This window comes from Montipora capricornis, chromosome 11, assembly GCF_036669925.1.
Source record: "Montipora capricornis isolate CH-2021 chromosome 11, ASM3666992v2, whole genome shotgun sequence".
In the NCBI taxonomy this organism is placed as follows: Eukaryota; Metazoa; Cnidaria; class Anthozoa; order Scleractinia; family Acroporidae; genus Montipora; species Montipora capricornis.
In genome coordinates this window covers 28,820,485-28,835,455 of record NC_090893.1, presented here as the reverse complement: position 1 = coordinate 28,835,455, position 14,971 = coordinate 28,820,485, and the positions used below count along the sequence as shown (strand labels likewise).

At 41.6% G+C, this 14,971-nt stretch overlaps 2 protein-coding genes across 13 annotated transcripts in view; both read left to right on the top strand.

Annotated features, from left to right (window-relative positions):
- The window catches only part of LOC138023625 (steroid 17-alpha-hydroxylase/17,20 lyase-like), a 44,387-nt gene extending 39,800 nt beyond the window's left edge, over window positions 1-4,587 (top strand). For all 12 annotated transcript variants that reach the window (XM_068870657.1, XM_068870658.1, XM_068870660.1 and 9 more), the window contains one exon: window positions 1,582-4,587. In XM_068870657.1, coding sequence (XP_068726758.1) covers window positions 1,597-3,087 — 1,491 coding nt within the window. In that variant the 5' untranslated portion in view covers window positions 1,582-1,596 and the 3' untranslated portion in view covers window positions 3,088-4,587. The remainder of the gene's footprint in view (window positions 1-1,581) is intronic.
- A 9,997-nt stretch (window positions 4,588-14,584) lies between these two features.
- The window catches only part of LOC138023301 (uncharacterized), a 699-nt gene continuing 312 nt past the window's right edge, over window positions 14,585-14,971 (top strand). Inside the window, exon 1 of the mRNA XM_068870316.1 lies at window positions 14,585-14,971. This exon is cut by the window's right edge and continues 312 nt beyond it. Within this exon, the coding sequence (XP_068726417.1) occupies window positions 14,585-14,971 (387 nt within the window).

Below are 14,971 nucleotides of genomic sequence, written 5' to 3'. Positions count from 1 at the left end.
GAAGACTCGTCTTTTCGGTTACGTCAGTATAATGTAAATAATTTATTTAAATCAAAATGAAATCGTAAATGCTTAGAGCATGGAGATCAAGTTCCCAGACATCAAATATATATTAACGGACCGAAGCTGTGTTGGCGAGACAGCACTATAGTAGAAATGACAAACTGAATAACTTTGTCATGTCAAAGACTTCAAGTTAATACGCAGCCCGGCGAGCCTAAGTGGTCTTCCAATCAAGGTGGAAGAAGTGTAACTTATTACCGATGTTGTCTCGGGGCTGCTCGGAAAAAAATCGGATTGCTCCTTTGTAAGGTGTTGGTTTCGATGAGAGCGCAAATACAGAGTCCTCGGAGAAAAAACCCTTGAAGCAGAGTAGAGAACCAACAAACTCAACTCACATAAAACGAACTCGGGGAACATTGGAAGGCGATTGCGCTCACCATTGTACCAACCCTGCTTTACCAGTATTGTGTTATTATATTGTAACAGTTTTGGTTTTGATGTGTGTCCGTAATATAATTAGTGAGCGACTACAGTTTGCTAAAACAGTTACACTTTGAACAGCCAGCGTATACAAGGGTAACAGACTTGCGTAATTGGAACCCAGATGTGAAACTGGTCGCGTTAGATGAGTCAAATATGAGTTCAATCACTTCTCATCTCGTTTTAATGAAGTTTCAGATATTCGTTTGCTGTTATTGGTTCGAAAAAGACTGCCTCAAATTTATTTGTTTTTCAATGAAATGATCCGTAAATAAATTTGATTTCCGTCCAAAACAATGACCATCCTACGTAACATTTTTTGAAACGGTGTTGAAGGATAAAACAAGTATTGGACGCTAGAAATACCAGACTGACATCTAGACAAAACGTCGATGACAAATATTCGTCAGGTTTATCGTTAGTAACGTCACTGCTTGTAAATTTGACGTAAATGCTGTCATCTCCCAATTCACACTTTTATTTACGCACATTTAAACGGTGTATCGCCTTATGTTTCAATGGAGTGTTACAAATAAATTTTCCATTGCATAGACCTTATTCATAAATGGCGGCCAATTTATAATTCTTTGGTCGAAGTGCAAATTAGCCTACCAAGCCTCGATACCATACAGTGAATTGAAAAGAATTCTTGCTCTAAAATGAGGCTTGGTAGGCGAATTTGCACGTGGACAAAAGAATCATAAATGTGACCGCCATTTATGAATAAGGTCTATTGCCCCATTATTTTTACAATTGGTGACGTCATTGGCTTTGAAATTCATCCAATCACCCCGTGACTCGTTCGCGCGCTTTTTCCCGTACCGGTTGAACGTTTTGGCTTCGCACTGTAATTGGCTTATTGGACTGTCTCTGTGTGCAGTGATTGGCCAAAGTGATTAATTTTCATCCAATCACCCGGTGACTCATTTGCGCGCTTTTTCACTCGCTAGAAATGAAATACGAAATATATAAATGTTCAATGCCGATTTTTTAGTGAGGCAAAAGTTGAAAACAAAGCCATGATTCCCCTACTACAAGCTACTTGCCTTTTATGCAGGGTTATTTCATAATTAACTTCCTGTTATTCTTTTTAAACAGATATACAGTTAAGTCATGGCCCTCGAGTTATTGGCTCTTGCAGTTGTGGTAATATCCGTGGTCCTGCTGTACACCGTTCTCTCACACGTGACCGAAAACCCAAAGCTTCCGCCCGGTCCCATGCCTCTGCCTGTCATTGGAAACATGCTTCAAATGGGAATGAGCCCGCACCACGGCCTTACAAATCTCGCGAAGAAGTACGGGAAGATCTTCCGACTTTCAGTCGGAATCCATCGGATCGTGGTCGTGAACAATATCGATCTCGCTCGAGAAGCGCTTGTAAAGAAGTCGACTGACTTTGCAGGACGACCTCGGCTATACACAGCTGATCTGATTTCCAGAGGAGGCAAAGATATCGCGTTCAGTGATTTCAGTCCGACTTGGAAGTTGCAGAGAAAAATAGCGCATTCTGCTCTCAAAATGTTTGGTCAAGGGATAAAGCCAATAGAGAGTAAAGTTTGCGAGGAAATTGACGAACTTATAGCACGTTTTGAAGCAGTAGAGGGACGGGCGCATGACCCGCAGGATAACATTGTCCTGGCCGTAATCAACATTATCTGTGCGTTCGTTTTTGGCTCGCGTTACGACTTGGAAAATCCCGACTTCCACACAATCTTGAATTACAATCAACAGTTTGTGCAGGGTTTTAGAGCTGGGAATTTGGTGGATTACTTCCCGTGGCTTCGGCACTTCCCTAGCAAAGGCTTAAGTCTCATCAAACAGGCTGTAAAAGATCGCGACACCATTCTGCAAAAGAAATTCGACGAACATAAGAATACCTACCAGGAAAGCGTGACGCGTGACCTCACGGATGCCTTGATAAAAGCCATGAGAGAGTCACAGGCCGAGAATCCAGGCAAATTACTCCCGCTGTCTGAAGATCACGTGGTTTTGACCATGAATGACATTTTCAGCGCTGGCCTGGAAACCACATCGACATGTGTCCTCTGGGCGCTTGCTTACTTAGTTCGCAATCCCAAGGTGCAACAACGCATTCACCAAGAGCTTGATGACGTCATAGGACGAGAGCGCCAGCCCGAGCTCGCTGACAAACCTAACTTGCCATATTTGGACGCAACCATTTTGGAAGTTTTGAGATACAGCTCGCTAGTTCCTTTGTTATTCCCACATTCCACAACGGTAGACACCTCTTTGAATGGATATGAGATTCCTAAAGACACCATTGTGCTGTTTAACGTCTGGGCTATGCACCACGACGAAAATGAATGGGACAGACCGTTTGAATTCGATCCCTCTCGCTTTCTTGATGCGGAAGGGAAAGTCATCTGCCCTGGCACGCTAAGTTATCTTCCTTTTGGAGCCGGCAGGCGGGTCTGTCTCGCAGAATCTCTCGGCAAAATCCAGCTTTTCCTCTTTATCTCTCGTTTGCTACACAAGTTTCACTTTAGTGTACCGAACAATGTTGAGGCGCCGGAGTTGGAAGGAATCTTTGGAGCTAGTCTGTGTCCTAAACCGTATAGCTTGTGCATAGAGAGGCGTTACTAAGAACACTGAAGATTGGAAAACACGGTACGCCACATTCAATATGATGTGATACACCGGAATCGTCAGAATGCAGCAATTTGCGTTAAAGAACGAGTCGGAGCAGACACTGTGCGATGAGCTCCTCTCACTACGAGATAAAAAGAGCAACTGAGAACCTTCGGATGGCCCTTAAGAGGCTTGAAAGGTACACTGTTACATCAGAGACGAGTTAATTGTTCTTTGAGACAAACTATACCAATCGTTAGAATTGAGTATCAATAAGAGGGTCCAATTTTAAACCAATTACATTCTTAGAGCAATAATCCCTCGCTCCTTTTTTATCCTGCCATAATGAGGCTTCAAGCGGGACAAAGAATGAGAAACAAGCGATTGTTTGGGACACACAAGGTGAATGAAGCTCGATTTCCGCCGCTCTCTCGAGTCTGAGGGGCCCGTTTCTCGAAAGTTCCGAAACTTTACGGGCCATTTTCGGGTCCGTTCTTGAGATACAAAGGAAATTGTGACACAGGATTTTAGTCGTCAAACTTCACAGTTATTTTTCTTTTTGTTACGTTGAAAACACGTTAAAAGATCGGCTCTCCAAAATAGAAGCGGTTAGCAGTTTCACAAATGGCTTTTCGAGCCCGAAAAGTTTTCGGGACTTTCGAGAAACGGGCCCCTGGTCTTATTTACTCGGGGAGGAGCGGTTGCCTCCTTTCCTGGTAATCGAGCCTACGTAGAAGTGAATAGGCCATTTCCGAGTTCATGTCTGCCTCCTCTTCAAAGCAAGTCTAAGTGCGAAGTTTTTCTTATGAAAATTAGTTTTCATTCATACGTAAAGTAGAACTAATTACCATCACAAAAACTTCGCACTTAGACTCGCTTTGAAGAAATAGCAGACATTAACTCGGAAATGGCCTATTCTTGGGTTTCACTCACGTGATCAACAGCCATGTTTTTCAACGAAAACAAAAGAAGACGTTAGCATAATAACAGCTTTCAATTCCCGGAGGATTGGATCGGGACACCAACATGGCGACCGTGACGTCATGTGAAATCCAAGAATTCGATGGTTGGTTTAAGCGAGTGACCTAGGGCGAGTCCATACTGGTCTCCAAGTGGACCATACACGCGCCACTTAGACTTATTTGGAGGTTTATCGCTTTTTGAGCTGCTCAGGTACGCATTCGAGGAGGGATAAAACTATACCGGCTTCTCTGAAGATACCTCGTTTCTAAGGTTACAAAGTAAGGTACCTCTACTAGAATAAACCCCGTTCACATTCAAAGCAGATCTGGGACATACTTAAAGCCTTGTTATACGTCCCTAGAATGAACTCGCCTTATAACATTCCATATATCTTTATTTACTTTGGAGTTGTGAAGCATTTACTCATGTAACCGGGGTCTTTGGGCAGACGACCAAACCTTATCCTATCCCCTGCTGGCTCTAATAGTTACAGCGACGTCTTCTTATAAAAGTTACACGCTAATATAGACCAGCATAAGTGTTTCACTTATCGGGGAAACTTAAAATCAAACAAAATCAATTCTGAGAACGATTAATTCAAAGGTTGGTCTTTAATTAGAGATGAAAGCCTGAGTACCTGGAGAAAAGGCAACAAACTCAACATACATATTGCACCTAGTCCGATTTTATTGGTGGAAGGCGAGTGGTCCGTACTGCGCAAAATCCGCTCCTCGCCCAGAACGAGTAAAACGCGTGTCCTTACGAGGCTCTTACGATGCATGTGGTATACCCTCCTCACCTAGGGATACAGAAAAGTATTACCCTTTTGTATTTGTCCATCCAGGTACAAGGCGTTCTGCTTGGTTATTTTACACAACATGAAACTTGTACCGCCATATATAGAGAGAACACTAAATTTTATTTATCTTAAGCATCGGGCGTTCAAGGTTGGGGGGGGGAGGTAGATAAAAAGGGGGATAGAAGGATTGGCCGTATATTTCCCGTCTCCTCACCTGAAGATGTTCAACAGAAGTTGTCTGTACCTGTATATGAATTTCAAATGACAACACAGCAATAAAAAATAACAACTCTATTGAAGTCAGTGTCAATGGATTTAGCATTAAAACACTACTGAATTGGGAATAGTAATGAAATCGACTCAAATCAAATATTGGTTTCTTTGGAGTGGGGGTATCCGTGGAAAAACCCCTCAGAACAAGTAGAGAACCAACAAACTCAACCCACATATGACGCCGAGTCTGGGAATCGAATCCGGGTCACATTGGTGAGAGGCGAGTGCTCTCACCACTGTGCCATCTCTGCTCTCAAGTTGTTTTGTAGATAGAAATCTCGCCACCAAAATGTTCTTTAATGGCGTTAATGGCCCCGGCCAATTTACATAGCTAAATCAAAGAGCACCTTAATTAAAAATCGTACCATCATAAGCTCGTCTCCTGGACGGAGCACAAGAATTATCGAATATGTGGTCCAGTTCACTTCTGAACAGGTACCAAAGCCATCAATAAAATGTGTGCCATGAAATTTGGGGAGATTTTTTTTTTTTAATGATGAGCCATTTTTCCCCTTAATTGTGCAAAGCGCTGCTCAACAGTGATTTCACGTTTTCGTGTAAACCGCAACTATGCATGTGCTACGACACCTGAAGCCGCTCGCCTAAGACGATTTCAGAACATTTTGTTTCGGAGAAAAAAACAAAGCCGATGAATTTGACTGTTAAGCAGCATTTGTCTGTCTGTGATAAACGGCGGCGCTGAATATTCATGACGATTCATTTAAGGCAAAGATGATGTTCACAGAAAAAATAACGCGCGCAAGTGGAAGAAATCGAAAGAGATGATTCGAGAGGAAAACCTCTCGGATTAGAGAAGAGGACCAATAAAGTCGACACTCATGTGACGTTGAGTCCAGAAATCGATCAAATCGAAACTTCAACATCCACCCCCCCTCCCCCCTTCCGGGCAAACCACGGGCATTTGACTATCTTCTGTGCCCGGGGAGTGGGGATTTTGACCTTTGCCCTCGTGGGGTGGGGAAAATTGAACCGGAAGTGTCAGGTTTCAAATAATTGTTATTTTCTGCAGGAGCCGACGACGATTGTTCTTTAATAGGGTATGACAGACAAATCCTTCAAATCCGACGATAGGGTAGGGCATTTGAACACCATTTTGGCCCGACGGGGCGGGAATCAATCTTCAAAAGTTCAAATGCTCGGGCTTTGCCCGGGGGGAGGGGATGTTGAAGTTTCGAATTGATCGGCGCATAAAGCTATGATCCTCGCAGTTATGGACGCAAATTTAACAATTGCGTAAATAAACCCCTTTGAAGTCCTGAATTTTTCAGGCTTCTTTACGCAAATGTTAAAGTTGCGTCCATAACTGCGAGGATCATAGCTTTACTTGATTTCATATCCGCAGTTCAGTATATGATCCATTTATATATCATTTCGTTCATTAAATACACTGTAAGGAAAACTTAAGAGAACTTCGAGCTTCAAAAGCTTTTTCTTACGGAAATGTCGGTCACATCCAGCCTCGTTGCTATACTTTTGCCAGGTTACTAAATACACTCGTGTAAAGGGGCCTGTCGAACCAAACTGTTATATTTGGTTCATAGGTTACTCGATGACTTAATAATGCATTTTAGACCAGGACAGGAACAATATATGTTTCAACCGTTATCATTTCTTTAAAAAGTGCGTCTAAATTATTTTACATGCTCTCTGGCTTTTCTGTAACACAAAACGTTGACAGAATCTCATCATCGTCATAACATCACTCGATAGCCCTCGGGATCAATCCCGCTGGATTTCTCCAGATCCCGCAGTGACTTGTTCAGCTCATCTTTGCCGTGAATTTGATTTTGTTCTTTCTTTACCTGGGAGATTAAATCTGAAAATATAAAGCGACACGTCTGTAATGCAATCTAGACCTTTCCAGATTACCCAAGTAAAGTGTTTTAACACAGTTTTCGAAAACGGCGCAAAAACGAGAACTCCCCGCTAAGAGATTTATTATCCATTTTGCAAAATGTTGACTCATCGGGTTCAAGTGTGACAGATGCTTGTTTCCATGACAACGGACTACACAATACAACGAATCACTGTTCCATAATCACGAAAAAGCTATGTCAACAGTCTGTAGTTTTGCTCATAAAGTTCTCGCGAAGCAACGTTTATTCGACCCATTTTAAAAATAAATGTCAGAATCCCGGGAATGATTATAAGTGGATTTTCAAAAGCGAACAAGATGCACTCCCTGGGAAGCACTTATCTGGGTGACATAAATTTTCATAACTTATAAGTCCGCTTGAAACCAGATCACGTGAGAACATTGCTTGTAAGTTATTTATCTTGATCGTCGGATGGCTTTCAGAGGGGACTTGACTTGCAATTTAAAGACTAAAAAACATAGAACAAACCCATTTACGCAGTAAGTGCCAAGGACACCCAACGAGCAAATTCAGCAAAAAGCCTTTGAGAGACATTTCTAGACTCCTTGTAATGTATAAAGACTGTCTAGAGAGATGTTTTTATCACCTAGAGGAATTTTATCTGTTCGGATATCTTAGCGGAAAATTGAAGTGTCCGAAAATTTAGGGGCCATGATATCTTCATTTCAGAAATTGCTAGCTGAACTTTACCTCCTAAGAACTTCCCAGTGAACCATTTGCGCATCGGAAACTGCCAGGCGATCTTTTGAAGTGTCAAAAATTGCAAAAATATCCCTTCCGAAAACGTAAGGGACTTACTTTTCCCTGGTTGCGAATCTTTTAGGTGATGTTTAAGTAAGGAAATTTAAAGCTGTTTGGCAACATGGAACCGAAATTCGTAGAACAGTTAGACTCTCCCGAACAAGTATTTCACCGAAGATTATCGTTGGGTGCCCCTAAACTGTGTTTGAACAACTTTCGGTAAGGTTTCGGACATTTCCGTCTTTGCATCGGAAAAAAGTCGAAGGATATCGGAGATTGAGAAACCTACCATCCGAAGTGCTATCTGAATTCATGTAGTCTTCAAGTCTTCCCCAGTCTTCGACAAACCTCTTAACGACGAAGTATTGATTAAGTGGATTTGCCAAATATTTCCCAATCTCTGAAGCAGACATTTTCCTCAAAGCAGAGGTTCTTTCAAGGACCTTCTCTAGTTCTCTTAAATATTCTTCTCTCCTGGAAATGAAAGTATCCAAGACAGGAAGAAGACCTTCTTCAATTCTGTAGAGTGCTGACACATCTGGCACATGAGAAGAACTGAATTCGTGTGCGCCTACGTGGACAAACACAAAGATTAAACAAAAGCTAATAAAATACTTCATTTTTCTTCAAATCCACTCAGGCTAAAAAATTTGAACTGCACATGCGGGTGGGATTTTAAGACAATTGAAGAATTAAAAATTCATGACACGTTGCTTAGGTTTTTTGTTTCGTTGCTTGTACAGGAGGAATATGACCTGCCGGGGAAGGGTGAAAATCGGAAAAAGGAGCCGAGTCGTGTGACGAGTTAAGCTGATTGGCTCTTTTGTCAATTTCTGCTCTATTTTCATTCAACCAATCAAGTTTATTCACGCGTCATCTCTTATTGGCGTACTCGCAGCGGTCGAGATTCATCGGCACAGTTAAATTTTTGCTCAGAGTGGTCGTTCAATAAATCTTTCCGTACACTGTAAACACATAAAGCTTTTTTTTTTTAAGTTGTTGTTCAAATCTCCGGCGATGCCTGAAGACTCTTCGCTCTCAAAAATGATGCACAGCAAAGCAAGAAACGTTTTGCATATTTTGTATCTGTTCAATGGTGCACAATGGGCTAAAAGCACGTCTACAACAGTCTCTAATTGGCACGATTGTCGCACCATCAAAAAAACCCGAATTTGTCTGTCCTGTTATTGATCATGAATCTCGTCATAACATTGTCAAAGTATCTGTGGATCCACGAGGTGACAGCCGAGTGGATCCGCAGACTACTTTGACAGTTTGACAGTGTTATGACGAAATTTATGATCAATAACAGGACAGACGCATGAAAAACTGACATCAATTTGTTTTTTACAATATCAAAAAGGCCGAGGGGTCAAAATTAAGTCAAAACACGAGAAGAAAGCGAGACAAAAATGTAAGAAACTTCAATCTGACGCGAGCAATATCGCGTCATTATCGCATAAGGGACTGTGCAATAATTATCAGGAGGGGGGGGCCCTAAAACCAGAGGGGGGGGCCTTAAGTTAAATTAATGGAAAGGAGGGGGGGGGCTCTACATTAGATTTCTCAAGTAAGTTGAAGGGGGGTCTTAATTAAATTTTACAAATTCGATAACGAATAAATAAACATTTTCCAAATAGACAGATGCCACGCCTTCGACTATCCATAATGTCTAAATATTGCATCAACATAAACACATGCTTTAACTTATTTAGAATGTCAACATATGATAGATTGAAACAATCGCTCATGCACAGAAGTCACAAACCACGTTGTGAGCTTTGCCAATAAAACATTTGGCATTTAAAAGGTCCCGCAGACATGCCAGGTCTGTTCTTGATTTAAACAGCGAGAGGGTTTCTAGGTCTACAGTTTCTAGCTGAGGAATGCCACATACTTCTGTTTCATAGTTGTCATCAATGGGTTCACCTCCCAAAGACCGAAAAATTATACAGGTTCGGGTCCTACGGCTTTCTGAGGCAGCAATCCTCTTCTTCTCCCTTTTTTTCTTCTGTTCCTTCTTTTTTCTTGATTTGGATGCTTTATATTTGGCACCAATAGGAAATGCCGCTTTATATTTAGCCATCACCCTATCCAGGTCTTCTACAAGATGCAGAACGTTTAAACCGACTTGAGACTTTATTGAATGACGTTGTTCAGCATTAAAATTGTGTAAACAGCTGAGGCCAGTCTTCAGTGTTTTTCTAACTTGGTTACGACAGCATTAAGCTTGTCCTGGATATCATTTGCCTCTTGTTTGCAACGTCTGATGTTGCTGTCATCATTGGGAGCTGGCTTATAATCCTCTCGGAGAAACCTTCCTGCACAAGCAGGGTTGTCGGATAAAAGATATTGGTATCTGTTCTCAAGTTTTTCAAGATCTAAAGGTACGGGTTAGAGAAGGGGGGGGGGGCACATCATAATTTTGAGAGAACGTGAGGGGGGGGGGGGTCACAGCTAATCTTGACGCTGCTGGAGGGGGGGACCTATCTAATTTTTCCTTTGGTGAAGCTCATTTTAGGACCCCCCCTTCCTGATAATTATTGCACAGTCCCTAATAGTGATCATATATATAATAGATAGTTTTTAAGAGTTCTTGTATATTTGTATAACGTTTTTGATTTAGTACTGAGCAGATTGTTACGTGCTGCAATAACCAAGAGATGTCCGCGAACAAGGCTTTAATGAAAACAGTAACTCCCGAGTACAATATAAGGCAAGCAACAAAAGTTTGACAACGAGCAGTTACCCTTTTTTAACTATTTTTTAATTCATTTTACAATGTTACATTTACTTCGGTTAAAGATTAAGTTAAGCAGTTCGTAATTAAAGCACGCTTACTGTCTTTCATGGCCATACAGGTATTGATCTTGATCAACTTCGAACTCCAAGTTCCTCGGCCGACTGTAGACAACAATTCTTGACGTTCTTGATTCACTGGATTCTTTCCATTCACTTGATTTTCTGTCTACACAAACTCTTACGGAAGCCTTCATAACGAACTCTGAACTCTTTGTCTTCTTCCCTTTTCAGCTATCGTCTCTTTCTCGTCTTTCTTCTCTCCGGATATAGCTAGGTCAAAGGTAATCATATCTCCACCATAGTTATCGCAGTTGATTATAGCTTCATCTCAGTATAGCATCCATAGCATAACTTCAGTCACAGCCGGCCACGAGGGTATGCCCTCGGGCAAAAGAGTTAGTCCCTTCTATTATTTACAAGCCGGCCGCGTTTATACTTTCACTCTAAGCATCTAGAATGTTCTGTTGCTATTTATAGTCTATTGCAAAGTGTACTATTTGTGGAAACTGCTGAGTCACATCAAAGAAATTTCTGGCATATATAAACAATAGCCTTCATTCGGCGCGAAAATATGCTCGGATATTTGTCCGCGGACATTATCTGTTCCGAGAAGCGAACAGTTTTCCGACAGCAAAGCTCGAGGAAAACTGTGAGCTTCGAGGAACAGATAATGTCCGCGGACAAATATCCGAGCATATTTTTAAAGCCAAATTGAGGCTATCGGGTTTATTATCGTTCAAATATTTTTCGCAACAAGCGGGATCTGCCAGTCCGTCATATGTCAGTTTGTTAATTGGCTTCCAAAACCGCGTCGTTCAATATTCATTTCCAGAATTTCGAACAAATTTGTTTTCTAGAAAAAAAGCGACAGCGACAATAGTATATTCCCTAATTTCACTTGTCATCATTTGATTATCGATACAAATTAAACAAAATGACGGGACGCAGAAATTAAGCACGCTTAGGGAGCATTTGTACTCTAGCGAAAACAGCGACAGCGACATTTGTCTCTAGCCAAATAGGCGACAGGTGGGCTGGAAATTGAGCGACAAAGCGACATCAGAAGCTCCCTTGGAAGGCCTCAATTACATGATAACACCTCAGGGGCAAGCATAAAAATTATATTTGCAAGCATATATTTCCTTTTGTACAACTACAATTCCTTGACAACTGTTATTGCACTACCTGCATTTATCGATCACGTTCAAAACGATAAACCGACGGATTCTGCAAGGTAACTAACTCAGTTGAATCAATTCAGTCCAACTTAACGGTGTACCGTGACTGCAAGTATCAAGAATGGACGACGGAGCTAAATGGTGGACAGAGTTTGTGTTTACAGTGGTGTTATTATTGACTGGGCTTTTTGGAAACATATTTGTCCTTGTCATCGTACTGGAAAAGGGAACTAGGAAAACGATCAACGCAATATTTGTCGCGAGCTTAGCATGCGCCGACTTAGTGCTACTGTGTTTCGACTCTCAGTTTTCCTTCCTCCGACAATTTGACGTAACTGTTCCATGTGTATTCCACGCATTTAACTGGACAGTTGTTACCACTGGCTTCAACGCGGGGATTTTTACCATCACATCGACAGCAGTACATCGATGGTATCTTGTCACTCACCCGTCGAGACCAAAACTAAAACGAAAGAATGTATTGATGTGGGTCTCTCTGGTGTGGTTGGTGGCTTTTACGTTAGCTATGCCTCTTCTCTTTGTTATGAAACCAAGAGCTCACGGCCTTTGTTATGAGGTTTGGCCTTCGTTAGGTATGGGCCGGGCGTATACTGCAACACTTGCGAGCGTTCAGTATACACTGCCGCTTATCGTAACAGCGATTTTTTACCTGCGAATATGGCTGTTTTTACGCAGACGGCCCGTCGTACCACAAAGCAGATTGAAAAGCGAATTTACTATACAGGAAGAAACTAGCCGAGAGAGTTCCGTAATTTTGAAAATCGTGGCAGTTATTGTTTTATTATTCTCGGTTCTTTTGTTACCGACGCAAGTTGCTTGGTTGCTTTTAGAATTCAAGAATGTTTCTTACGACGAGCTGTGGACTGCATCAGAAATTCTTATAAGAATGCATAGCTGTGTGAATCCGCTTGTGTATGGTATTATGAACAAACGTTATCGTCAAAGCTACTTCAAGTTCTTATTGCGTATGTTCGGATTCTGTTGCCATCACTCCTCAAACGATTCGCCGTCAACAACACAATCATCGCTTGGTTTTCAACCCTAACGTCACTGACCAATCGGAGTAAACAACATTTTGTACTCCATTCTTCGCTTGCATGCAAATAACAACATCTCAACTTTAGTAGAAAACGTGCATTTTCTTTGAGAACGACAAGCTTTAAAGGCAAGGAGAATTTTCTACGTTCCTCAGTTGTCGAGTTCCATAAGTATAAAACTTAAAAATGGATTGTCATTGCCACAAAGTAAATCTACCGAGTTGTGTAGCTCGGCGGCCGTTGTGCCACAAAGTAAATCTACCGAGATATGACGCTCGTCGGCGCCATTTCATCATGACTTGTGACATTTACGGCCTTGAAATCAACAAACTGAATTTATTTTGTCCAAGCGTTCAGCACAGAAAAGTAATCTTAGGTCTTTAATACCACAAGCTGAAAAGACTTGCAAGTAATAGTTTCATTTTAGAGTAATTTTCAGTAGTTGTCTACTTGTAGAATCCAAATAAATAAATAGTTAATGATTACGTCTAACAAGTTGTCACGTTCATAGATGCAGTACAGTGGAATTAGATCGTTATATCGAGGTATCGTGATAACGAGACTCCCGATATAACGATATTGCCGTAAAATAACCGAAAATATCTTTATATCGGGGTAAAATTAACATGTGCTTTTTTACTATTTTAACTTGTAATGAGTATCAAATGACTCACAATTTGCAAAGCATTAGACGTTATCAAGGTTACACAACAAAGTCTGTGGTATGAATCGTAAAAGGGAAACAAAACAAAACAAAACTTAAACATTTGAAGTTGTATCTGTGTACTGATGCTGTGATATCGTTATATCGGGGAAGATTTTACGCTCGGTACGCTAAGAACTCAGCGTTATATCGGGAATATCGTTATATTGAAGATCGTTATATCGCGGTTCTGTCCCATACATTTTACTGTAACTTTTGCCGGGACATAGCATGTTTATCTTTTTACCGGGGATATCGTTTTATCGAGGATCGTTGTATCGGGATTCCACTGTAGTAACATTTCCCTATCGCACGAACCATCCACCCTTCCCCCTCAGTTGCTACCTGTACCAAACCTGTACCAAACCTGTACCGTCCTACAAACATCGAACGCACTCGCCTAAGCTTCGATTACCCCTAGTATATATATATATATATAGTTAAGTGTACGTAGGGAAAAGCGACGAAGAGACAAACTCTTGACTGTTCTGGACGAAGTTTAATACGACGTTCCGGCCGTTCGGCCTTCTTCAGGTTAAAAGTTAAAAACTAAAAAACTATTTACAATGAGTCACTCTATTCTGCTTATTTTCTGGTTATCTCTGTATATCACTTTATTTAGTATTAAATGAAACATTAAAGTCTGTCTGTGTGTGTATGAAGGTGGTGGGGGGGGGGGGGGGGGGGGGGGGGCATGTTTTTCTTTCTGATCAAGAAGTACTCGAAACAGGAGGTTTTAAAGTTAAAGGCTGGCTTTCGAATAAGCTAACTCTAACACCGATCGGGAAGAGAGAAAGGAAGCAGCGATTTTGCAGGGAGTCAATGAAGAAAAGGTATTAGGAGTGGTATGGAAGAATCACACAGACATGTTTACCCTTAAAGTGACACCTGAGTTACTACTCTCCCAAGAACCGGCTATGCTTTCCAAGAGAACGATCCTGAGCCAGGTTGCTCGAATCTACGATCCAATTGGCTTTGCATCTGCATTTCTTATCAGAGCCAAGATAGGCCTATAGGAGCTGTGGGAAAAGGGCGTCGGCTGGGACGAGAAATTACCTTCCGAAACTCAAGAAAAATGGACCAACCTGTTTCAAGAAATGAAGAGCCTCAATGGCACAAGCTTCGAGAGATGTCTCACACCGCCTTATGCAGTTGGCCGCCCTGTACTCTGTGTTTTTTCTGATGCCTCTGAAGACGCATTCGGTTCCTGCGCATATGCACGATGGCAGCTGTCGAGTGGAGAGTACGACATACGATTTATTGCAGCAAAATCAAGGGTTGCACCGCTGAAAAGATTGACCATACCTCGCCTGGAGCTTCAAGGTGCAGTCTTGGCCTCCCGACTGTGTAAGACCATTGTGGACGAATCCCGTTTCCAATTTGAGAAAGTTATCCTTTTCCTGGATAGCAAGATAGTTCTAGCATGGAACCGTAGTGAGGCTAGGAGATTTAAACCGTTTGTATCAGTCAGAGTTGGTGACATC